This window comes from Brachyistius frenatus, unplaced genomic scaffold (genome assembly GCF_029030835.1).
Source record: "Brachyistius frenatus isolate BFR_SWC_R1_liver_20210118 unplaced genomic scaffold, ASM2903083v1 Contig_50, whole genome shotgun sequence".
Lineage (NCBI taxonomy): Eukaryota > Metazoa > Chordata > Actinopteri > Embiotocidae > Brachyistius > Brachyistius frenatus.
In genome coordinates, this window is record NW_027210649.1 from 2,459,104 (window position 1) to 2,486,807 (window position 27,704).

The 27,704-nt window shown below is 40.2% G+C and overlaps 1 protein-coding gene across 4 annotated transcripts in view; it reads right to left on the reverse strand.

The window, feature by feature from the left end:
• LOC138624323 (metabotropic glutamate receptor 4-like) overlaps nt 1–27,704 on the reverse strand; it is a 182,501-nt gene that overhangs the window by 40,362 nt on the left and 114,435 nt on the right. For all 4 annotated transcript variants that reach the window (XM_069704413.1, XM_069704412.1, XM_069704411.1 and 1 more), the window contains exon 3: nt 20,939–21,155. In XM_069704413.1, coding sequence (XP_069560514.1) covers nt 20,939–21,155 — 217 coding nt within the window. The remainder of the gene's footprint in view (nt 1–20,938; nt 21,156–27,704) is intronic.

Sequence of the window (27,704 nt, forward strand, 5' to 3'; positions counted from 1 at the left end):
GCATGGCTACCCATCAATTCAGGTTATGGCCCTGCCGTAGAGAACAGGGGAATTTGGAAGGACATAAATTTTGTAATTGAAAACCGGCTCCATTTGTTCAGAGTAATCTTTCTGATGACACGGGTTGTTTGACTTTTGTTCAACTTGCAAAGTACAGTTCACTAAGGTCGTCTAAAGTCTGACTCCTGCCGGGGATTGATCCGTCTTTTGAAAGAGAGAGAGACAGGGAAAAGTAGCAGGAAGTATATGACTTAAATTTCCCGCTTTAATTAGTCAGTTAATTGCTTGTTTGTAAATCTATAGTGTTGTCCAGTGAAATCGATTTGTTTATGTAGTTAGGCACCGGCCACAACAACACCTACATCTGCAGTAATTCTCCATGGATGAGTTTAAAGGTCGTCCTCACCCTCATAGAGATTCTCTGCTATTGAACAGGAGAATGAAGGCAGCCGGGGACGTCCCCTGGTTACCAAACAAGCGGAGGCTTTTTAATTCCCAATGCTACATTTCAGTATAACTGTTTTGTCACCCTGCCAAAATGCCACATAGACTAGGTGCATGCTAATGAATTTCCCTTTCGTGACCCGGTACAAAGCAAGCCCAATGAACAATCAATGCAGGGATAATACCCTCTAGTCCGGTTCACGGCAGCCAGGCTCACACCATAAAACAAAGCCCGGCCCCGGCTCAGATGCTAATAGGTTGGGAAAATGGAAATATGAGTAAAGAATAGGGGACGCCATTAAATTTACAATGATGTTGGTCTGCTTCACTCATGGGTACAAAAAGTCACTTTTTATTAAGCCAGTTGAAGGCACTATTGTTCTGATTGTAGACTCTGGATGAATTTAATGATGTTTCCCTTTTCTTCAAACGCTGCTTTTGTCTCTTCCACCCGGCTTGTTTTTAAGGCAGACTTTGTGTATACGTTTCCTATCATGCATGTCACGAGTAGAACACGACACTTTTTGGCCGATACATACATTCACTTGGCTGGTTAATGGATTAGCAGTTCCTTCACTGGAGGAATAGATGCTTTCTTTTGTGTGTAGTGGCCCGTGTCTTGTTCATGTGTGTTGCTGGGGGATGTTTGTGTCTGCACTTGGGCAAAGACCTTCTTTTTTTTTTTTTTTTTATCACAACAGCCACATTGAACCCCTAATTTCCTTGTTTTTCTATTTGTAAAATCTCACTTGAGTTTTACAATGAATACAGCTTTGTCCTTCAGTGGTGTCATATTTCAAAAGTTTAATGAGCGGGTGCCAGATGCATACACAATGTATACATCAAAAGGCATGCGTTTGCCTTTTCATATCACCGTATCACTCCTTTAATGTGTTTTGGAGGCATTATTTTACCCTCCTGTTTGCATCATATTTTCATATTTTGTAAAGTAGATTTCCATAAAGATGTTGATTAAAAATATTACTGGTCTGGAGGTATGTAATTAATTAATGCCAAACTCATAAGTAATGCTAGCAGGTGGAGATGGCTGTTCTGGTGTTGCTAAACAACTGATCATATGATACAGTCTGTGATATTACACTGCTTTTTTTTTTTGTGCTTTTTTTTTTGCCTTTTTTTCCTGCATAGGCATTAAGATGAATGTTGCAAGCACAAATATTGATCTGCAGATGATTACATGGCCCACTTATGTCCATTAAGGACCCATTACGGGAGAGGACATGCAGCTTGTGTCTGTTCCACCATGATTGACATTAAAACAGAATTAACCTGCTGTCATTTTAGTGGACTGAGGAACTAAATGTGTAAGAAACAGTAAACGCGTAAAGCAGTTCACAACACTTCTGCAATCTGTGTGCTCCTGATTGTTGAGCCTTTGCCTAAACTGAAACAGAGGTTTATTGTCTACCTCTGTGTCTTTACACTTAGACCACCTGGGAAATTTAGCAGCGGCGTAGAAGCGACTGTGCTCTCAGAGACTCTATCAATCATAAGATTCAATGTTTTTGCCTCACTGGTACTTCAGTCCCCCATTCCCCCAACATCTGCTGGATGGAAGCAAGGCACTCATCCCTTACTTTTCCTCTCACTGCACGGCAGCAGGCTGCAGCATTGCTTAACTTCCACAGAGAATAGCCGGAGGACCAGGGGGATAGAAAGCCAGCTTCTGGGAGTTGAAGCACACTGAACAGGGGGGAGGGGGGATGAGGGGGGGGGGGAGGGGGGGCACTGCCTCCACGAGGCCACTGCCATCACTCTGTCAGTTGTAGGATAGGCACAGCAATTTGTTTTATTGCCACAACCATCCATACAATTGTCCATCCTTCTCTCTCTCTCTCTCTCAAGCATTGCATGGTTAAAGACATGGTGCCTTGACTGCACAATAAACTCTGTCCCGATACCTGAACCAGGTTCACTATGTTGCATAGAAAAAAAAAGTAATGTGTACGTTTAGTTTTTTCACAGCAGTTTTTTTTTTTTTTTTTTTTTACAGAGGGCAATTATAAAGTTTCAAGACTTCTCCTGTCGAGCACGAATGGAGCGCATCGCCGTGACGTGCACCGCGCAGGAGAAGGCTATAACCCTCGTGGGTAAGTACTCCCGAGTTACATCGCTTGATCAACATCAACACCCGAGTCGTGACCACTGGTCCGTGCACGTTTGCCGTGGATTTAAAACATGAGCAGGGAGCACTCATTAGATTTTGGGTCGAATTGTTGCCGAACAGAAAGAACTCGCAGGAAGCCACAGCTGCCGAGTCGGAGCTGCGGGGAGCGACGATTGTCGTTTTTGCAGGTGAGGAGCTCGAGGTTCGTCAATGCGCCGTGAGCGAGCACGTCGTCATGTTGGAGAACCAAAGTGCCACTGTGACACCGTTGAGATGAGCACCAGTGGTCACAAAAACCAGGGTAACAGGTGTTGATGTTGATGAAGTGATGGAACTTCGAGTACTTGCTCATCAAGGTTTATTGCCTCCTCCTGCTCCGTGCACATCACGCTGCTGCCTTCTAAATATTTGACTGCTCATCTTCCTATAGTTCCTGCTCATCGCTTACTTTATACCAATATGATCTAATGAAACAAATCTCTTGACATGAATCAGATTTTCAATAACACACTTTGCTTGATTCCATTATGCCGTCGAACAGGATGTAATTAAGATCCACCTTAAGACTTCTCCCCGACTTGTCTACAAACCACTTTCCGTCTCTTTCCTCAAACTCAACCAGACCACCTCAGAAAAATCACCATTTACTTAATTTATGTCTCTTGATACAAACAAGGTCTTCTGTTAAATAATTGAAATGATCCAAAAGTGATGTCTGCAGATTAAAAATCAATGGTCAGTGTAAAAGCAGATTGAACAACAGGGTTATCAACACAAAACATCAATTAATCCTCAATTGCAGCTAGTGTGGTCATTTTCCTGATAACCTATTGCAGTTTGCCAAAAACCCCAGTAATTATCTGCTCATAAAATCAAACAAATGCTGCGTCAAGTGCTGCAGCGAGAGCAGAGAACTTCACGAGCAGAGTATTTCTCTCCGAACACTCATCCTATACAACTCTTGTTTTTTTCAGCCGCATCTAAAAACCACCTCTAAAAATATCCGTTGCTCAGGAGACTGCAGGCCTCCTCTCTTGTGTCTTCCATTGTCAGCCTCAGTCTCTGCTCTCCTAATAGCTCGCACCACTAATATTCCCTCTCATTCGACACCCGCGGGAGAGAGGGCGCTGCCATAAACATTAAATATTCCCCAAAGTTGTTGCTGATTGCGGCTCGTGTGCCCGGTGAACAGCGGTACAGAAGCGCGCAAAACACACCCGGGTGGGCGGTGTGGTGAAGGTGCGCGTCTATAAATAGCCTGATGTTTGGGATACCTTTAGAGGAAATACTTACACAAACAGCTGGAGGACATTAAAAGCAACATAATGGCAATGTTGCTGCAACGGCGCTGATAGTCGATCAGTTTTACATTTGATGGAGGCTCGAAAAATTGTCACTTTCTTGGATGCCGAAAGAAATCGCCAACATCAACAGGAGCTAATTCTGTTGCCTGGCAGCAGATGATTTGTGAGGCTGCAGAAACAATTGTTTAATCATTACGAGGCCAGTTGTTGCACAGAGCTTTTGAATTTCCATCTGCTTTGAACAGCTGTGTTGTTCCATCAATCCGTTGGTAATTCTCTCTATACTGTGGTGCTGCTGACCGGCGCTCTAATGTAGCAAAGCTCACTGTGATCTCAATGCTTCACATTTTACGAGCCCTGTCAGACGACATCAAAGTAATGTCTCATTTAAATGTCACTAACCAAAACAAGGTGATGTGGATGGCACTAAATAGGGAGATGAAAAATATCCCCTTCTGATTGAGTAAATTATACACCAAATGATGGATGCAAATTAGTTGATCATTAGCCTGCGATAAACTGGGACCTGTCCAATGTTTTGCTAGCTTTCATCCAAAACAAGCTGGGAAACTGGTATACCCCCCCCCCCCCAGGGAGAGGAAATGAATGGATGGATGGATGGGATTGATTTTAAGTAAGAAAAAAAAAATAATAATAGCTTGCAGGTAGTGTCCATTATACCTTGTTGCTCAATGTTACCGGGATGAACTGCAGGATGTGTGCTGTGCTTTCATATTGGTACATTATCTATTTTTACAGATGCGTTGTTCCTCGCTTATCGGAAGACAGCGAATGAGTGTGAGGGAGTGAAAAACAGTGGACTGAAATCATTTGGGAAACTGGCCCTGAATTAAAAGTGCCCAGGTTCAGTGCCTTGTTCCAGCAACCGTCCTGCTAAAGGGTCTTGGAGCAAGACACTAAATCTCCTCCTAGTGTCCCCGAGGCGCTGCTCTGTCGCTGGAGCTGCACCCTCACCTCACTGTGCAGGACTGAAGGAATAAAAGGGAATGAATTTCTCCTCAGGGGATCAACCACAGTATAATATCCCCATAATAATTATCATAGACTGCTGAGCCACAAAGATGCGTCCAAGTACCATATTCCCTCCATTTCTGCCACATTAAGAGCAGAGCTCAGGTGAATTAAAGACAATAACTGGCCAGCAACATGTGGGGAACGTCACAAATTAAAATGTTGGATGAAACGTGCTCGGTAGATATTGCACATTATTTGAGCCACATGAATGGCTTTCATATTAGAGGGGAGAAGACGAATGGCCTCTATTCCACCTATATATCAATGCAATTCGTCTTTATTATGGCAACCATGTTTGTCTTTTCTCACATCCATAACCTTTATCTACCCTGTCCGGTCAAAGGAGTCTTCCCACAGTGTCTGTGTAGTTTCTTTTGAAATTCATTTCAAACACAACGACGTGTCCGAGTTTATTTTCTGCACAGCCTGGACAACTTATCAGAAACCTGCTGAGTCTACAGGTTAATATTGGAGAGGAGCTTTGGGCTGGATCATGTGATGAGCCCTGGATGCTGCATTGTGTACTGCTGGGAAAATGAGACTGAAGTGTGTTTAGTGTGAAGCCGGAGAGAGTCAAGTTCCCCTTCTCAGATATCACTGAGCAGCACACAAACACACGCTCTGTCTGGCTTTGGTCTCTTAGTGTAAACAAACTCGCATACCGGGGAGCAGAGAAGATACCGAGAGACCAGAGAAACAGACAGACCTGCGTCACGTAATGAAATGAAATGAAATATGACACCATCGAAATAAATGGGATCATATTGAAAATGGTTGCATTGTTGAGAATTGGTTTTCTGAATCTATTCTGCTGAACTGGTCTTCATTATACTGAAAATTGCATTCGGCCAATTAATTTAATAGCAAACAAGACAAAAAAAATATAGACTCGCAACACTCGTGGGGCTGAAAAATGATTTGAATAATCTTCACTCAAAATAAATCTTACAAACATTCTAAAATACTCCTTGAATCAGTTTCTGAAATGATCCCCTGAAAGAACGTTGTACAGTTAAAACGGTAAATATCTGATGTTTGACCCTTCATATTTTTTTTTTTTTAATTCCGTTTTAATTTAGATTTAATTTGAATTTGCCAACTTTCTCCAAAGATTTTAACTCTATAGGCCCACCGGTGTTTTCTGTTGGAGTTCATGTCACGAGTCGAGTTGGCATTGTTCCATCTCACATTTTAAAACGGTTCAATCACACGTTTCCAGTATTACTTGGATAGTAGAGCTATAATGCTTAGTTGTTTATTTGCCAACTATTCTAATAATAAATCATCTTTTACATTATAAAATGCCAACGTTTTCTGATGCTAGCTTTTTAAATGTAGATATTTTCTGGTTCCTTTCGTGCTCCATGATAATAAACTGAATATCTTTGAGTTTAGGATTTCAGTCGGGACAAAACAAAACATTTTAGTCTTCACATTCAGCAATTGCGGACACTTTTTACCTTTTTATTTTTAAAGCCAAACTGAAATAAAACATGATGGAGTGGATGTATAATACATAATTATGTAAGAGAAGCCATTTTAATAAGACAATCTCTTTGATACGATTTTGGTGATTAATTCTGACCAGACTAAATGTGACAGTCACTCGTGATGTTGATTTCAGTTGATTTTGCTCAAGCACATGAGGCTACTATGCTTTTATCGATTTTTTTTTTAAAATTTTCTTACTCAATAACCACACAGTTCCTCTGCAACCTGGCTTTGTTATCTGACGGAAAGAAAGCAGTGGTGCTGAATATTTGGGTATCAAAGGAGTAGAAGATGAAACAAAATGATGGGAAGCAATTTTCCAGATTGCTGTGTAGTCTTTTATAATGAGTTTCAAACACTCTCATGGGGAGATGCTCTAATGTTGATGAGAAAGACGTCTGCATGGTGTGTGAAATTAGATTGGATTGAAGAAGCTTGTGATGCATCCTCCTATAGGTTTTCTGTAAAAGGATTATAGCATCTCTATAGAAATACAAATATGATGTATTTATAAGTATATATAATGTAGCATTCATCAAAACCCTTTATGTATTTATAAGTATATATAATGTAGCATTCATCAAAACCCTTTATTCACATACTATATCACATATGTGGTCCAATCATTTTATTCAAATGGCTTAGATCATATTTTTTTTTTTCTTTTTACCAAAACTTTGGTTGATCTTCAATTTTCGAATCTGCTGAGAAAGACTTGTGAGATATGATCAAAAAGCTGAGACTGCTAAAAGGACATTGTGTAGAGGCAGTTTATTTTTTTCCCCCAAGGTCAAGAATAAACTTTCAATCTCAAGTTTTAAAACAGGAAGGACTGCAGTCCTGAAAGTGTTTAGAAAGATCCGTCCATGCTGAGGAAGACTGGGTGATGCAAATGAAAGCTAAAAGGATCATGTGATGAGACTATTTCTTACCTATCTTTCAATTTTATTCCGGTTACACTATCGTGTTGCAAATACTTGAAGTTCACATTTTTTAAAATCAGAAAATACAATGCAATGGTGATAAATAGAGGTGCAGTTGACTGGTTTGGTCCTCTGCCCTGTAGGTGGAAGAAGTGGAGCTGTGATCTGATGTTACCAAGCCATTAAGCGGTTAAAGGACAGAGCTTGATTGTGACCGTGATTAGCCGTGCTAACAGCTGAAGTCATGGATGCCGCTGTCCACCCAACACTTTGGTCCAGGCTGAAATATTACCTTCAAATTTTAAAAATACAATATTGTGTTAATTATCAATTCTAATTACTGCAGTTATTTCCTGACATTTTATCTATTCGTAGAAATTACTGCATGAATTCAATACGCGTAATTCCTCGTATGGCCAAATACACACAGCATAAAGATGTCTTGTTCTTTATGGGGTCGTCTGAATGTCAAGAGATTCATTGAGATGAAAAAATGTGTCAGAGTCAACAAATTACCCTTTTTTAGTCCATAAAAACGTTTTGGAGCTGCGGACGCTCTCCATTAAACTCTCCATTAACTATTGCAGCGCTTCATGCTTATTATATTAGCAGACTAACAGCCCAAACTAAGATGATAAATATAACTTGCTGGCCATCAGCGTGTTGGCTGTGTCACCGCCTGTATGTCAGTATGCTGACATCAGCATTTAGCTCAAGGCACAGCTGTGGCCTCCACTGTTTTTGATGTAAATATGTTTTGAAAAAAAATCATTGCACCCGGAGCTGAGGCAGTTAGATTCGAGATTGATGAATTTCTTTTATTACATTAAACCTAAAGAAAGGGAGCGACTACAGGTGCTCTGGAGCTGCTGCTAAATTGTCTCTTATGAACTGCACGGGTCTAATCTTTGGTCTATGGACCAAAAAGAAATGATCCACTAAAGCTCGTATTGATGACTCCGCTAACAACCTGTGAAAGTATATACGAGACCCCAACTGGGTGGAACTGTAGTTACGCTCTGGCCTCAAAGTTGATGGATCAACTCCAAGTATTTGTTGGCATGGCTATTTTCTTAAGCCAAATGGCAACCAGTCCTGGTATTACATTTGTCAGCAACTCTGCTCTGATACGAGGTCGTGTAAGTCCCGGAGGGAAATGGACCCACTCTCTTATTTATCTCCACAGTGCAGGGGAGGCTCATGAGGGCAAGAGGGCAGCGGTGACAGAACATGCTATTTTGTACATATTATTCATCCCACACTGTTGTAAACATGCAGTGCCCCTACTGCAATGTATTTTACTGATAACACCTGATTACCGTGCTGGAGGTTCCCCTCCAGAACCGACACCTGCTTGTGAACCTCCAATATGTCTGATATAATGTACTTTAATTTCATACCGTGTTTTGCACAGATGATTGACAACATGTTGACAGTAGTCTTTAACCAAAATAGATTCCTTTGAATATTGTTCAATACAAAAAACACAAAATTTAGCCTAATGTAGGCTGTTAGGAAGTTTGATCTATTCAGAACTTTAATATATTCAGAGGAGCTCTTGTGTTTATCACAGCGTGTTTGAGAATAAACCTTGAAACACTGTTGCTGCTACAACAAAGATGAGCACTGTGTATGGACGACCATGACACATTCAAAACTATTATTTCAACTCCGGGGTGTAAGGACAAATTATTTTTTTCTGTCGGCAGGAGCTTGGGATATCCACCACTGCCTTATTTTTCTGCACTTTTGAAATTCTTAACTGTAATAAAAGCGACGTTTTTCAGGCGTGTGTCAGTTTGACCCGAGGATACACACTTCATATCCACTGTCAGACATTTTGATCATGTTTTTATAGTCTTTAGGAGAGAAAAGTGTCGTCTTTTCCTTGTTCATCACCAGCCATTGAGCTGGTTTTCTGGACAGTATGTTTTCTATTCAGTACCCAGATAAAAAAAAAAAAAAAACGAAGTTAAATGACTGCAGGTTCTAGGGCACGTTCGATTTCAGAATGACTCAATGACATTTTCTTTCCGAGTGCAAATGATTTATAAATCAAAGGCAGACCTCGAAGCGCTGTGAAATGAGCTTATCTACACTGTGGTAAAACGGCTCACCTGACAACCGTGGGATTTTTCCTCTGAAACCAAGGAGAATCCACATCGCAGGGCTCGTGCTGTGAAAATATCTACTGCTTCCTCTCGTGATGCAAAGCAAACATTAGTGGTGCTGACCAATCAGGCGTGGGCACGCGTGAACAGCTGCAGTCGGCCTTCAGGGGCACATTCTCACTTTGTGCTGTGGAAAATGTCCTGGACATTTATTTGATGTTTGACTCTCTATCAGGTAATATTTTACTTTCAGTAGCTTGCACGACAGCATGTTAGTGAAATCACGGCTGACTTTATGACTTTAAATCTCTTGGCACGGCGTAGTAGTTTTTTTTATTTTTTTTTATCAGGTGGGATATATTTGTCTGCGCTGGCATTCGTCAGTGAAACCTGCTGATGCTTCCAGCAGCAGGTTTTGTGTGGTCACAGACGAAGAGCTGCAGCGGTGGCGTTTTTGTTTTGTGAATATGCTCACAACTACACCCACTAATGTTCATATGGGGGTCCGTGACTTTGCTCATGTAAATAAGTAAAATGGTTTTGCAACTTAAAAAAAGAATAATCCAAAATCTAAGGCTCATATTAACTGTGCATCTTTATGCCATTCTGTCAATTCAATTACAGGAGTAGAGCCACCACAATTACATTTGTCACTTAGAACGCAATACATTAATCAGCAGCAACTTATAATTGATTGTTTTTGTAATTTTTAGAGCAAAACACCAGTATGTATTTTTTTTTTTTTTTCCAGTTTCTGTCATGTATGATAGCAGATGAAATGCCCGTGGGGTTCGGACCATTGGTTGCATAAAGCAGGAAACCTATTTACATCACGTTGGGCGATGGGAAATTATGACAGGTATGTCTTGTTTTCTGACACTTGTGGAGAAAATGATCAGATAAAGAGTTTATAATGAAAATCTTAAGTAGCTCCTGTCCTTAAGAACTGCTTACTGTGTATCCACTATACCGTGTAAGAATTGCTACCAAGTGACAGGGTTTTACATTTGCAGTTAAGAGTTTTCCCCCGGTAAACATATACAAGTGTGACACACTAATCCTGATGATGTTGTTCAAAAGCACAAATATACAGTAGGTTTGAAGGTATGATAGAAATATTGACTAAAAAACAATGCAACTCTCCTTGTGTTGTCCAAGAACACTCGTGCAAAACAATATCACTAAAAGATTGCTGCTGGGTTTGAACACTGGCCCACTACAAATGATATCTTTTTTTTTTTTTTTTTTTCATGCACTTGTTTCAATATAACAGAAAATACTGCTTCTCCTTGCTTCTGTCTAAAATGTGCTGCACCATCAGACTGCACCAAGGTTCACCAGTTTCCCCTAAGCTGTAGCAGGATCCAACTACCTGAAGGTTCATCCATTTTGTAATAAAGTGTCTTCACCTTCAATATTGCCTCTGCAGGCCCCAAGACAGGCAGGGACCAGACCTGTCACGCCGGCTGTTCAGCGTCTTCAACATGCAGTAATGAACAATCCTCACATGAATACTCCCCTTTTGTTGAATTGCTATCGTGCCAAAATAGTTGTTTACATGCTTCTGCCCTCAGTGAGCACCACGTTAAATATTTCTCGGGAACGACTGATATTCTTTCATCAACTCGCATAATTGCAAGAAGTAATTAGCACCAAATGTCGCCTTTGAACATTTTGCAGACGAGTTAACCTTCTTCGCAGCTTTCAGTGGAAGCGTCAGCCTGTTTTTAGTCCAAAGAAAGTATTAGATGGGATAACAGAGAAACTTTAAGCTGTTAAAGTAAACCCGCAGATTTGAGTTTTGTGACGCAGGTGAAAGTTTAAGATGTTTTGTCATGAAGTGTTGGCAAGTCTCCTGCGACATGACGGAGATAAAGCACATTATGCAAATAGAAGATCTGTGACAAAGTCTCGACAATCATTCCCTCTGCGCACCTGCAGCTAAAACCCCTCATTGATTTTCAAACTGTCTAAGGAACCGAGTTCCAGGTGGTTGAAAGTAACATAAAGCAGCCTTTGGAAATGTAGCTGGCAGTCTCAGAGACATGAAACCATTTGTGAAATGCTGCAAACTGGTAATCAAGCGAGGTCATGAACAGTGCAGAGACGTGCTAAATGCCCAGAGGAGCAAAACAATGCAGCTAAAGTGGAGTTCCAAAAACAGGAGGAAATCACCTACATGTGACTGTGTGAGTTCAGTAAATTACTTCTTCGTTTCTATGTTTGTTCAAGTCAGAAGTTTAATAGTTCAATATGTGTTAGTATTGTCAAAAAAAAAAGTTAATATTTAGTTTGAGATTTGTTTTTTTGGAGAATAATATTCCAGCCTCTTGTGTTTTATACTCACATGTAACTGTTGAACATGTGGACTACAGTGTTTGTAGCTGCATAGGAAACCCTTAAGTAGTGTAAATAATGTCATCAGGTGGACAGTGTTTAGGTAATGAGTGGAAGGATGCAGATAGATGCACAATCCAAAAGTAAATCCCCTTTGAAGCACAACAAAGCATTCATTAGTACTCAATGAGGCCTGATGCAGGAGGAGCAGCTGTCTAAGCCCTGACAGGGATTTCCTGTGTTTGACATGTGGCGCCAGAGGGACATGAACTCCTTTCTTCCACCCTTCATTCCTTCCTACCTGTCATCTGTCCTTTATGCCTTTCTTTCTTTCCGTCACACAAAGTATAATTAGAACTATAGACGGACACCCGGAGAGCGCAGACCTCCGCCGAGGTCGATATTCAACGCAATTGTAATAACTGTATATGTCGAGATGCATTTCCAAATACTGAGATTGATGTCATGATCTGCTTGAGCCTGGCTGAAGCCTCACATCTCTGCTGTACCGGTTCTCCGCTCAAAAACCGAACTGTCCCCGAATGCCCCACGGCAGCTGCCTGCTGTATTAAGTTTGAGCAGGTACATGTGAATCCCGGAGGATAACCGGTACCTCTGAATGTGGATTGTGAAATGGAGCCGTTGTATTTCTAGAAATGCCTTTGTTTTATTCTTTATTTATCTTTACTATCACCTACCAGATGTTGAGATGTACAGCGTTTTGTAAGCCAAATGTTGTATTTCGGAAAGATAACGAATGTGAAAAATAATTTGTTGATCCGACGCGTAATTTGGATTCTTTCCAAAATTTGATTGGTTCTTCATTGGTCCATGTGACACCGTCCAAATCTCATGAAAATCGTGCCTTTAGATCTGCTCTGAAAACATAACTTCCTTGGTGGAAGAAATAAGAAGCTACATCATATGGGAAATACTGTTGAAACTCCAAATTTTCAGAATGCATTATTTAGTGACTTGCTTATTTTTTTCCTGTAATTCTTTTTATCCCAGCAGAATACAGCTTTGAATATGAAATCACTTCACTACTCAGACTGTAGTGGTTTGTCTTAGTCATGGACATAGCTTAATAATGGCTACAGTATCATAAGCTTTCAAGGGGCATTTACATAATAACTAATATCCTGTTTGTATTTCCCAAACATAAACATGTTTTTTTTACTGAAAACTCTTCAAACAATATTTTTTCTCAAGGCTTTTCAGGTTAATGGGTATTCACATCATTCCTCTTGACATGTCCCTCATGACAAAGGGTGCCGTACGCAACCCTCATTTCTATCATTTGCATAATCTCCCTGTCATCCTGGTGCTGCTGCGTGCTGCCCTCATCTTCCTCCTCCTCCTCCCCTGCTTCAACTGTCATTCAAAAAAAATAATCTGATTAATGACGATTTCAAAGTATCTGCCCAAATAATCCTTGATGTATGAAAAGTATGCCAAGAGACAAAACCAAAAATGGTCTTAAACATATTTGAGGTTTTACTTCATAGGCCTGCCAAAGAGCATCACCATCTTATTCCGTAAAACCTACTAAATTTCATTACATAAGGACAATAATAGGAAAGTGTACAATATCCTCTGAAAGAAAAACCACACTACTTTTCACGAGGTGAGGATGAAATGACAGAGTGTCAGCCTCCATTACTTCAGAAGACCGTACGCTCTCTAATAAGGACACTGGAGGCATAGCAGCTTTTCAGAGGGAATCACACTGAAGGAAATCTACTTAGGAGCCAGACTTGCGCATCAGGGACAGTCTTGCATTTCAAGGGTGACGACTGCAAGACATGATGTTTTATCCTTCTTTTCTTGTAGTCATCTTCCATAATGACACCCCAGCCTGAATCCCACGGGGCGGTTCGAGAGATGGGAAAGAACCTAAATGAAAACACGTCGATCTGAAAACGGCTGTGTCTCAAAAGATGCGAAGCTCCAGTGACAGTCCAGCAACTGCAGATGAAATGGTTGTCTGATACGCCGTCATACGGTCCCCATGATGACGCTGTTCCGGATGCCCAAATTCAGGGGCTGACATACAGGTTCTGTATGTGAAGCTGGCATTAATCATCAATGCCTGTCTTCCCTCTCCTGCGTCTGTACTGCTGGAGAATTCTTTCCCTGGATCTGTTGTGTCCTCTTCCATTGAAAATACACTAACAAAAGTTTCATTCCTCTAACTGTATAATTTGTAGGTATACGATATTGTGGTATTTGGATGTGACTGTATGGCAGACAACCCTGTAGGTTTTTTGAGCGTGCAGCTCATGTCGTGTTTTGAAATGAAGCGACCTATAGTGGTCCTGTAACTACCAACCATCTGGTGTCCCTGAGAGGTGACAAATTGAAGATGGCGTCTATATAACGTGACGTGTGTTCAGGAGATTATTCAATACAAAAGCTTACCGAGCTGCAGCAGACAGCACTTCTCTTCTAGTTTCCAACTACGAATTGAGACCGTATTTTTTTTTTTTTTTTTTTAAATGCATTTTTCTGTTGCAACGACGATGAGGGGGTTTCATAACATTCACGCACAACACCATTCAAGCCGTAATTTCAACCCAAACGATTATCTTTACTTAACCTTTTGTGCCTAATTTAAGATTCACTCCTGTGCTCGTATTCGAGGGACGGAACAAACAACCTGTACGCTCGTTTGGGTTGGACGACTTATTTTTTTTTGATCAAGTCTCATCTTCAGTGTTTCAGAGTATAACCAGTTAGACATTTAATCAGACATGACATAAAAAAAAAAGTACTCTCTACGGTGTAGAAATTATTCTAATTCATGCAGCACACAGTCACCATGATTACAAGAAGGGAAGTAGCCTAGTTTGGACTTTGGCTTGCTTCTTTTTAGCCTCCCCGGTGTCGTTCGAGCGATGACTAATGGCCTCGTCTTTGACACAAATATTTCAACGACTACTGTTGCAACTGCCGTAAATTTGTGACCAGAGAATGAAAGATGCTGACTTTAATGACATGTACTGTGCTTCTATTACCACCGTGAGGTTGCTATTTTTTGTCAAAAGGAAATTGTCTTGATGGCTACAGGACAGATGGCCATGACATTTGGAACATATGATTTCAGTGATATCACGCACACAAGGACTTTTTTTTTTTCCCTCTCTCCCCACCAGCAGGTGCCACTTTGGAATTGGCACAAATATTTGTTCAGAAATTCATGATTACCAGACAATGAATTCAAATGACTTTGTTGATCCGGCAACTTTTCTTCTCGTGTCAGTTTGTCCAATACGTTGATTTATTTACACAACCTTTTGGTTCCTATTATAATGAGCGTCACAGATCCACTAGCATGGCTGCACACTTGGATCACAGTGTCACAGTTATTATCTACGAGATAAAAAAAAAAAAAAAAAAAAACTCCTACAAATAACACGACTTCGGATACAATCCATTTTGGGAACTATCCTTTTGGCAAAATGCACATCTTTCATGTTTTTAAAAATAATACTTAAAAATAACAAGTCCCGCAAGCAAAATATCCGCTGGAGTCATTTTCTTCAGTATTTCTTATTCAAGGAACAAGTTGAGTGAATTTTAAGAAAATGGAAAGCAGCACTCGGCAAGAAATCCAGTGGAAAGCTTAGCCCCCCCAAAAATGTAGATCATGATTTTACTGCAAATGACATCAGAGGATTGTTATCCTCTGATTTGTTGCTGCCTAAGAACAGATTAGTAATAAAGCTGTTACAGGTGGATTTAAGAGGCTCATACATGGTTGAGGAAGTGCAGCTGTTGACGGGTGAGTGACCATTCCTCGATTTAATGTAGGTTGTGACTTAAAAAAAAACGGTAAACTTCTATAAAACAAAGCACTGCAGATGTTTTGTCAGAAATACCATCTTGATTATGAGAACATATTGTTCTAATTTGAGGTTTTTAGTGGAAAATATGAAAACAACTTTTGTGGGGGCAAAACTTTGAAATGGTTTTCAAAGGACTAATACTGAAGGAAATATTTGACCTCATCTTGACAGTCAGCCTTAGACTTATTGTACAAAGGACACATGCCAGTCCTCCTCAGTTGCCTTTATTGTTCTCACTCTTTTCACTTTGAGTTCACACCTGCTCTCACAGAAACATTGAGGGTTATCCTCCGAGATATTGAGTGGCCCCGTGTCAAAGTGTTTTCCGCTCCACACCGACACTCGAGTCCAGCCAGTCTGATCAAATGCCAAGAGATTCCAGTTTAATTCGGTTTCCACTTGAAGGCCCAGTGAGCTGGGATCAAATGATATCAGATTCTTTCCCCACCTTGTTTTATCTAACATCTAACACAGCACTTCAACACCTACACCACCCCAACCCCTGAGACCACACACACACACACACACACACACACACACACACACACACACACACACACACACACACACACACACACACACACACACACACACACACACACACACACACACACACACACACACACACACACACACACACACACACACACACACACACACACACACACACACACACACACACACACACACACACCACACACACACAGACACACCACACACACACACACACACACCACACACACACACACACACTCTCATTAATGATTTGTGAACACAAAGCAGCCTATAAGAGCCTGCACTCTGTTGAACGCCACATATATTCTTTTATTTGCTAAGAAGCAGCAAAGTTAAAATACAACTGACATTTGAATGGCCAGACTACTTTTGACATGATGATTATTCTGTCTTTTTTAAAATATATTATGTGCAAACTTTTTACCCTTGCCCTCCAGCTAGCCTCACACAGAACTATTAAACTGCAGGATAGTGTGAGGGGAAAATTAAATATGTCATAATATCCAGTTATGAGCTTGAAACTGGCTCTGCACTCACCAGAGATATAAATCTCACCACAGAAATAACAGCTGCAGTGTGTTGATGATAGGACCTCATAAGCATATGGTCTGAGGGTCAACACAGCAATCTGTGTTTACTCTGCGTCCTCGGTATCTCCACTAAAATATCCCCGAGAACAAATAAAACACTAATCTTGGGGTTGAGCGGAAATTTTAAATCGTCTCAGTGTTTGTGTAAGTAAATATAATCTAAAATGATACAGAACAGGTTTTTTTTGGTTTTTTTGTAACTACTTGTGGAAATGTGAGGTGTGGACTTCAGTCCTGAGCTGCTCGAATTTTGTGCCGTAAAGTCTTTAAACATGGTTATAAGATGCTTTATCTTAAAACGAGCCCACGTCGTGTTGCCAGTTAGTTCTTTAAAACATATCTCTTTACAAAATCCTAGTTTGTATTGCCACATTTGTGTGTAACCTTTGAATTAGAGGCCAGCTCACTCATCTAAGTTCCTTCCACCTGGAAAACATAAGCTTGTGTTATTGTTGTCCTTCAACACCTGCTGAGCCTTTTGCTTTAGCTGTTTCTGCGGTGACTCTTTCATTGGTCTAGATGTTGTGATGGTAAAACACCAGTCAAAACTCAGTTATTGTCTTTTAACCTCAGCTCTCCATTTTAGGTTTGTGATTGGGATCACGTCAGCTGCTCATTACCTTTTGTAGCAATTAATGTTATATAGTATGTTCTTATTTCTTAGTGAAAAATGAATTGTAATTTCCATTATACTTTTCATCATTTTCATGTTTGTCTTGTTGTTAAGGCTTATGACACGGTTACACATACTTATGCACATGCATTTATTTATGTTATTTTTGTTGGAGTTGCATAAACACCACCTGACACAAATGAATCAAGCTGAATCAGTTCAGTGACTGTAGAAAAGTACTAATAATTTGAGCGCCTTATACATTTATTTTTAATTTCTAATTCCAGAAATGCCAGAAAATCAACATTGTTTTTGAATCTGCTTTGACGTCCACAAATCTGCCATTCGGAGCCGGAACCAGCCTCATCTTGACACAAAGCAGCACAGTGAAGTGCCACGGTGACGTTATGTGGGTGAGACTGCTGCTCACTATGGCCTTTGGCTGCTTAATGAGATGGAACATTTGGCCAGTTCGGATCTGGCTGTTTTATTATGCGAGCAGAAAACTGCAGAACCCATTTAGCAGCCAAATACCTGTGGTTTTGATTTTGACAGAGCTGCTTGCTTGTCCCCTGTGTCTCGCGCTCTCTCTCTCGCGCTCTCTCTCATAATCAATCAAAGCCTGAATTAGAGGAAAGAACACAGGAATTAGACAATACTTCAGCATATTAAAAGCAGACATGTAAAAGTTTTTCTCCAGTCGTCATGTTTGAAGGAGCTATGTCTGCCAACTTGACAGATATTTTGTCTGAATTTTTGTTTCCAATTGAAAGCAGTGAAAAGAGCAAAGACTTGTCTCGAAACAATGATTTAGTTTGCGTGGTTGACAGTTTTTCGCCAAACGCGCCGTCTTTCACTGTCAGGTGGTTGAATTAAGTGACAGCGCAATTCAAGAGTATCTTCAAAAAATAAGTCAAAATTCAAAGTCCCTCACTGCCTTTCCAGAGCAAATACAGTTTCGTACAAATGGCTTTTCAGAGTTGCATCAAATGTCTACCGAGACAGATGTTTGACCTAATGTGCTGACACTTTCAAAACTCTTTGTAGTTTATCTTTGTCCTGACATGTCTTTAGAGGATGCTGGAAGATCTAAATCCATCCAACATAAGTAATTCTTTTTCAGTTTGCAGTGTATTAAGCCCCCAAAACATCACTTTAATCCCAACACAACATGCCAGTAATACATGTATCTAACCTACATGATGCAACAGGTCTGTTGCAGCTCCCCTTGGAGGCCTACTAAATCTTTCTAATTAAGATGTGACCTCAGGACACATGATGGATTTAAACATGTTATCGACAAATGCCGTAAAATCCTTTGGAAAGTATGAGATCTCTGTCGCTGGAGAGTGAATTCGTTTTTTTTGGGCTTCAAGCATTCATGACCAGGTGAAGGCCTGATGTAATGAAAGGCTGTGCTGAGTGTTGATAGAAATGAAACGGAGGTGCCTTCAGATATTTGAGCATAAGAAGAAAAACATCAGTTCCAGAAATGTGTGTAACTGTGGGTTCAGCCTAAATCCATGGTACCCTTCATTGTTTAAAAACAAAGCAAAATGAAAGAAAGAAAACACGGTCAATGGACAAATACTACCTTGAACACTGAATAATTATTCTGTCGCAAAGAAAACTCATTTTATTTTGATGTTTTGAAACTTCAATCATTTGTACAAGCTTTTATCGACATTTTCTCAAACTTCAAATTTTTAGCTCTACAAACTAGTTTTACAGTCGACTGTCATTTTCCAGCCGTTTGAAGGCTGATTGCACCTTTAACAAAGTGATCATTGTGCCCGTGTATACCCCGAGGTTTTGTCCTTTTTATGTCCCTCCTTTGTATGGGAAATTAGGGTTTTTAAGAACTAATGGGTTTTTAAAAGCTAATACTAAAACATTAAAGTTCTGTTTATGCACAGTTAGGGTTAATTAGCATGAAACACAGTCACATTAAAAGTCTGGGAAAAATGAAATATACTGTACTTTCTAACATCTGAGCAAAAACTGTCCTGAGGGCTTCCTTTGTATAAACTGTACCTATATGAAAATAGGCATCTAAGCGGGACTCGGTGGGGGGGGGGGGGGTGGCTCTGCAGGAGTAATCTGCTGCTGGTGCCTCTGCAGGAAGGCTGATGATGGGCAGCAGGTAAGAGCTGGCAGGAACAAAAGGGATGCAGTGGCACAGAGAGTCCTGGACACGTCGTCGTGATTACATTGTGCTACAGAAAAGGTTAGGGGTCAGACCGAGGGAGCGCCGGCAGCCCCTCCCTTCCCCCCTCTGCACCAAACTGGCTGTAGGCCCCTACACTGTACGATGCCCCTGTCCCTATGACGCTCCAGGGAAACGCTGCAGCTTAACTTTCACGCTGCTTCACTGTCACTGCTTTGGAAATCAAAGTCCCTTTCTGCATCGCATCTACTGCACAAACCTGTCGCTGGTAACATTCCTGGAGATAACGGTCGCGAGGTCACACGTCAGGGTCAAACAGCAACTCAGACTCCCGCATCAGTCATAGCAGCCATCTCTGTTTTTAGACAATTAGTCAAGAGTAAAGATGGATCACCATCTTCAACCTGTAGGAAATGTTGGCAACTGGCATTTTGTAGTACTATTTTCTGATACTGTATATCCCAAACGATAAGTCAATTAATGGTTGAAATAATCAGCAAACTAACTGGTTGTGAAAATAATTGTTTGTTGCAGGCCCACATAAAACAACAAATCTGTTGATTCGTTTCTCAACTAATAGATTACGGTTTACTCTTGTTTGGTCAGAAAATAGTAAACAAACAAAAAAGTCTACCACTCTAAAGTGTCTTGTTCTGTCACAGCCTATAGTGAACAACCAAAAGATATTCAATTTATTGTCATGGAGGACTAACGGAATCAGACTATTTAAAAAAAAAAAAAAAAAAAAAAAAGACTCAAAATGATTTATTGAAAATCTAAATAACAGCAAATATTTATATCTCCGAGGCACTTTGTCATTTATGTGGTAGATATTAACGCAACCGCAACAAAAGCCAGTCTTCAGAACTAGCTTGCTTTTATCTTTAATATGAACATGTTTTGCAAATTGTGCATCCCTAATTGTAAAACTGACAGACTGACATTTAAATAATCTGTCATCAAGCGTCGTTTGTGGGCCGTTTTCTATCTCTTCACTTGCTCCTTTCCACAACATGTTGCCATTTTATTTGCTAATATGTTTGTAAAAAGACTAAATCATAAACTACTTTTTCCTATATTGAGTTCATCAATTGAAAGTCAGCGTTTCCCACTTATATATATGTATATATATATATATACTGTAGATACTTAAGCAAAAAAAAAAAGACTCGTGCTGCTTTTTAAATCATAACTCTCATCCCCCAGCTTTTTTTTTTTAAGTTTTAATTTTTTTTTAAATATATATACGTCTTCTTTTAGGATGTTTTATTTAGCAGAAATTGCATATTTAGGAGACTGAATTGTTTGTCCATTCACAGAGGGAAACACTTTCAGTGGTTCATAAAATGCGACTCGGACAGCGAGAACCACTTTCACGTCAGTTTGAATAAAGTCGGGCATGCTTGTGGAAATGTTTGAAGAGAGACTCACCGTCCTCCCGAGACTTTTGAATAAATGCGTCAACGCCACTTTCTCCATAGTTTCCCTCCGAAGCGACTGTGGACACGTAGTTCCAGCGCATGGCTTTGACAATGTCCACCATGGCCTGAGCCTGGTAGGTGTCCGGGGGCACCACCCGGGAGAAAAAGTCGTAGCGGGTGTTATCACTCAGCTCCGGAGCCGTGGAGGCGTAGCTCACCTGAGGGATCTGTGGAGGAGGAATAAAGAGACAGAGATAGTTACATGTTGTGGGGGGGTTTGCCATATCATATTGTGCCCCATAATATTGGAATAATTTAGAATTGATGTCATAATGTGACGCATCGTAACAGCGTTTAATACGCGACATGCTCAGTGCTGTATGAAGTACCTGAAAGACACATTTGAGTAAAAGTACAGATATCTTATCAGAAAATGACTTGGGTAAAGGTTTAAAGTCATAGATGAAAAAATGACCTGAGCGCTGTAACATCTACTGAACTGTTGCCGTGGTGGAAACAAGTGAAAAGTAGAATTTGTGTAATTCAGCTATTATTCTGTAGTCATGACTTTCTATCTGCCCCGCCTGGAAACACAAACTAAACCAGGGCTTTGGCCACTAATTCACCAGATATGATTGTGGGTTGTTTGTATTGTAGGCTATACATTTTTTATAGATTTAATTTTGTAGCCGTTGTAAGATGCTTCGGGGAAATATATTTTACTAAAAGTATTTATTGTATTTAGAAAATGCAATGGAGTAAAACAAAACCAAAAAAAAGCTCAGATTCCTTGATTCAGAAGTACAGATTCTCCCCAAAAAATACTGGAAGTACTCAAACAAAGTTTTTCTACTATGTTCCATTACACCACTTTAACTGTCAACTGTGTGCACACTAACAACAAGCATGGCTGAAAGTTTATACAGAATCTACAGTTTAACTGAATATTTGAAGGCAAAGGGTTGACATAAAACTATAGTAGTATATATATTAATTTTTTATTTTTTTTAAAATTCAAAATTAAATGTTTTTTATTGTTTTGTCATACCATCAATAGTGTTATCTCAAATGCCCCGAAATATAGTGACATTATTTTAAGGTCACACGGTGAAATATAATAACAAGATACTTTGTGTAAAATAATTACATCTCGGCTACAGCAGGACATTTCTTGCACGGAAACATGACTATAATACGACACCCAGCATGCGCTGAAATATCTCAACTCTTTAAATATCTCGGCTTTAAATAGTCCTGATGATCTCAGGCTTAGCTACAATACTTTGACAAGTATTATCCACACCAGTCAAGCGACACTAATCTGTTCGTGAATTCACACGCCTGTAACATAACATCAGATATATTTGATGTTCAATAACATGTACGCACAAAGATGCTCTGCCTCTCTGGGGCTAAAATCGTAACATGTTTGTGTCAGAATCCGCAAAGATGTTATTGTTTCTTGCAAAAAGTGTAACCTTATCGTGTGATTTAGTGCAGTTTGAATTCAAGTCAACACAAAGTAAAATGTTGACGGAATGGAAGGTAATCGAAGGACAGTCAAACTTATTTCACTGATGAAAACTGCTTCGGATAACCTTGGAATTTGATTGAAGGAAGTGACGATGTTCTTCTGATAAATCTGTTTTAAAACATCTAGGACACTAAAACAGTTTTAGCTGGCAAGTGCAACTTTCACACTTCTTTACATGCTGCTGTTCTAAAAGGTTTAACTCACTGTTCTTAGTTTCACGACAGAAATCTTTCCACCGCCTCTAGCAGGAAACTCTTTGTCTCAACTTCTGCTTGCTCAAGTTATTTCAGATTTATGGCCGTCACAGCTTCTGTGATCTTCCTATGGCTTCTGTGCCGCACAGTTTGGAAGTTAACTGACCAGATTTTATGACATTTAATAATGTGTTTCATGGTTTAACTTCAAATATGGACACACTTTTTATGCTGATGCTCTTTCTTTTTTTTTTTTTTTTTGGGGGGGGGGGGGGCTTCATTATGACAAATTCAGCTGGTCGATGGTAAAAAGCAGAATCACAGATGCTCTAAGACAGAATAGAGTTTGACTGCATCTTCTAAGGTGCAGCACTAGAGAAGAATATCTGTCCTCAAGCGGCTCATGCTTCTTTAGAAGTCTTAATCCATGAAATCATGTAATTATGTTATCATAAAAACACAAAACACTTTAGTTAATATACAAACAAAAGAGCAGTGTTCAGAAATCAAGGGGAAAAAGGCTGCTTTGGAGTATTACTTAATTATGTGTATTTCCTGATCTATTTTTAATAGGAATCTATTTGAAATACCCATTTTGTTTTCAAGGCCAAATTAAAGGTAAAAATAGTTCACTTTGACTTTGTGTTTTCATCTGACCGCTGACACCTGAATGAAACCTCACTCCTTTCCAAATACTGTCTGTCATGGCTTCTCAGCGTAGCAAATCGTGTCACCTTCGAGCGTCCGTGCGGCGATGGAGGGAAGTGTGGATGGAGGGATAAGCTAAATGGGACACTGAGCAGCACTTAAAAACCTGCAGTTTGTCAAGATGTTAATTTGTAACTGCTTTGAAGTATACGACTGTGTATCTGCTTTTTTTGTTGTTGTACAAACGGAATTTGATAGTAAGAACAATACGTTTTTAGATTTTTTTGTTTGTTTGTTTGTTTGTTTGTTTGTTTTTACCCACTAACAGCCCTTAAATCCAGCAGTGCTCCATCAAAGTAAGTTTTCCCAACTGAGAGTCCTGCTTTACCAATATTTGCTCCACTGACTGCAGACAGACTGCTGTGGGAGTGATACCGTCCCCCTCCCGTCTCCCTCCCGTCACAGCGGAGGCCCTCGGTGTGGTCAGCTGTAGCGCTGCACTAATCCTGCTACTACTGTGCTCCCTGCTTGTTGTCGTTGCCTGTGTTAAGAGAACAGCTGTTCAGTCTCTGACCTACAGTTCATAACAACTCCGATAACTCCACACTGACTTTGGATTTCGGCTCAGCTGGGTGAAGCCAGAATACGGGGCAACAAATGCAGAACTTTACAATGAGGTCAAAAATGTAGAATATTTTGTTTCTATCTATATAGAGATATAGATAGATATATAGCTAGATATATCTATAGATAGATAGGTAGGTAGGTAGATAGGTAGGTAGGTAGGTAGGTAGGTAGGTAGGTAGGTAGGTAGATAGATAGATAGATAGATAGATAGATAGACAGACAGACAGACAGACAGACAGACAGACAGACAGACAGACAGACAGACAGACAGACAGACAGATAGATAGATAGATAGATATCTATACATTTATATAGATATAGATAGATATATCTATATAGATATATGTGTGTTCCTACGCCTGTGTTCCTGTGCAGGCTTGGCTTTATACGAAATGACTTGTGGGGCAGCAAACATGCCAGTCAGAAGCAGCCTCGTTAACTCGATTACTTTTCATAGAAGATAAGAGGCAGAAAAAGGAAATCTGCATTTGCTGGAGTAGCCCATGTTTATGTTGCATGTCAGCCTCCTGGAATTCATTTGTCCCTGACCATCACACCGTGGCTTGTCAACACAGGATTTTCGGCATCGCTCGTCTTGTGTCGAACTGGAATTGCTCAAACAAATTGCGCCGCTTCATGAACTGTGAGCGCTGAGCGACATCGATCGACTGACATACTTCACGCATTTGTTCCTCTGGAGTGCTCTTGGAGACCTCGCCTGGGTCTGTGGCATATGGTGGGTCTACACCCTGCAGATTGAAGGCAGTCAGCTGACTTGGTTGATATCACACCAGGAAGGCCGAGATACACGTGACAGTTTATTCACTTCATGTCTGCTTTGACGGTGGGCAGAACTTTTCCTTCTTCACATCTGCGTTTCTTCCCCCCCCCCCCCCCCCCCCCCGGAAGCAATACAAGTGTGAACTGTTTTTTTTGTTTTTTTGTTTTCATTCTTTTTTCCTCACACTGGCTTTGACGTCATGAGTTGGGACCCAGCAGGATGAAAATGAAGTGTTGTGCAAAGGTGTTCAGAAGGTGTTAATGATGTCCCGTTTTAGATTGTTTCAGTGTTCTAGGATACAATCGAAATGAGCCTTTTAGCCATTTGCACCCACAGTTCACTCCTCGTGTTCTGTCAGAGGGATACATCCTGTTATATTTGTTAAATTGCAAATACAATATGTCCTTCATTATAAAGTATAAGCTCTCCTCCCAGAATTTTTTTTTTTTGCTGACAGCATACATCAAATAATCATCCATCAAGAGTCTCAGCTGACAGTGATGCCGGCATCTGCTAATTATGCTCCTGTTGTTACTGTATCTTAAAACAGATGGTTAAACTTTTTTGAAGAAGCTGCTGCCATAAAAGTATTTTGTCACAAGATCAATTGTGTCTCGTAAAAGAAATTTCAAGTAGCTGAATTTGAAAACAGCAAAGTAGTAGTGAAAACGGTGAAGACTGACAAGTATTTGAAAATTGGATTTAAAATGTATGTCAGAAACATCCTGCAGTCCTTATGTAAAACATAAGCAAATGTTTTGCTACTGATTTTTAAATCTTTCTCTCTCTTTCTATGTGATTTTAATTTTGCTGCTGTCATGTATTGTGGTTGCTGTCGTGACACTTCCAGTCCCATATCTGCCAAATAAGTGGGAGCTGTGTCGTATTTTTCACCTGAGGGGTTTTTCACTGCTGTAACAATCACACAATTTCAGCATTCTGTCAGGAACCGGGACAGGCAGGGCTTATCATGTTTGTCTTGGCGAGATTTCTTGCTCACTGGACTACGGCGATGGTCCCAAACAGCATGCTTCCTCTAATAGAACACAGTCGCTTCTTAGCATTGACTGAAGAAATTTAATTCTTGTGCAAAAGCCTTCTCTGATATGCCTCGAGAGAATCAAAGGAAACAGGGATTGGGAGAAAGAAAAAAAAGACTTTGTGTTTTGTGTCTTGGCGCTGGGTTTGACGTATGAAAAGTGAACTGAGAAACTGAATTACTTACTGTACTCGCAGCCAGATTCTGTGATAAAGATCTTAGTAGGTTATTCAAAAATGACTCCATTTTAGTGATGCTGTGTACACCAACCGTCTATTCAGACGAAAGCCGCTTTAAAAGCCACTAAAGCTTCCTGTCCTCTGATGTGAGGGTTTTGTTACCCAATCACTGGATACAGAGAATACCAATACAATATGATCTCCCCCACCCCCCAGTTTATAGAACTTCTTTAATATGTACCTCCCCCACCCCCCCACCCAAGCACCATCCATTTAATTTCTAATGGGCTTGGGAAATATGCTTAATTGCTGTGATGTGAGTCTCAAGCAGATATTTGATACAGATTTAATGTTCAAATCACTTGCTTTAAATAACTGTGCCTTTTTAAAAATTCAATGAGCTCATTTGGCACCGCATCAATGCAGGAGTAATGATGCTCATTAGAAGTGTGCGAAAAATATTATACATCTGTACTGTTTGCCGAGGAATACAAAATCAAAAGCTTTAGTCGGGCTTGGGAAATGTTTCAGTTAAATACTTCCTGCGAAAATGTTAACAGTATATTTTTCCATCTAAATCAACAGAAAAAGTTTCACATGAACTGACACGCACTATAAATTCTAGGAAAAGCAGCGGTTCTGGTTACGTTTCGGCACATTCAGCTTAAATTATCCGTTGTCCAAAGATGACAATGGACCGCCCGCTAAATTGCCACAGGCCTGTCGAGCTGTGGATTTCGCTACATGCTAAAATGGTGTGAACAGGGCTGTAATGCACTCAGTGACTCGACTTTCCAAAAGCTTCACTCAAAGGAAAAACATGAGCAAAATTATGAGGAATAGATTTAACAGTTTGTTTGTCTGCTCTGACGTCGGTTAAATGAATAGAAACACTCATTACTTTAAAAGCCAAAGAGATTATCATTAGCCAACTAACTGATTACATCCGGTGACGCGTGGAAATCAAGATTATCATTTTTTTTTTTGACATTATATAATGTGTGTATTATTTATGTTCGTATGAGACCCTTGATTCAAACAAGCCCCCTGGAAGCAGCCGTAGTGGGCGTTTTCAACTACCTCACAGAGCTCTGGTAGGTTAGGTTAGGTTAGGTAGTTACTTTATTAATCCCCGAGGGGAATTTTTTTTTTCCGCTACAGCAGCATACAGAAGCAATAAGATAATAATATAATAATAGAAAAGCAATAAAAAAGAAATAGAAGAAGAGCAGTTGTCATTGTGGCCAACTTTTGTTTACATCAGTGTAAAATCAAAGGCCCATTGTTTTAAATATCATATAGATTTTATGGAGTAAATCAGCCAGCAGTGTTTTCCCACACATGGACCTTAGTTGGGTATTTGGCGACCCATTTTTAAAAGGTCTTATCTTTCCACGGGAATGACTCCATCCTTGTTCAATTAACTAGCGGACATTCTCCCCTCGCTTCACCGCTCTTATGCCTTTTTACTTCTGCTATTTTGAGAAATTGGGTGTTTGGGTTCAATGTCTGTCCATTAATAAAGTACTCTTTTGTACTTTTATTGCACTTGCAGTAATGCAATGGGTGTAGTTGTCAGTTCGAAAAATGTCAACTTCAGCGGCCGCGGTTCTGCTCCACTCCCGTTGTGTCCCGCCCTTCATGAGGGGGAGTAGAAGCTCTCACACTGAGTTGCAATGAAACGGATGCACATAAATTGTGTAAATAACACAAATGAAAAAGTTTTGGCTGGGCTGCAACAGCGGGGCCGGCTCTGCAAACACAAAACACAAAA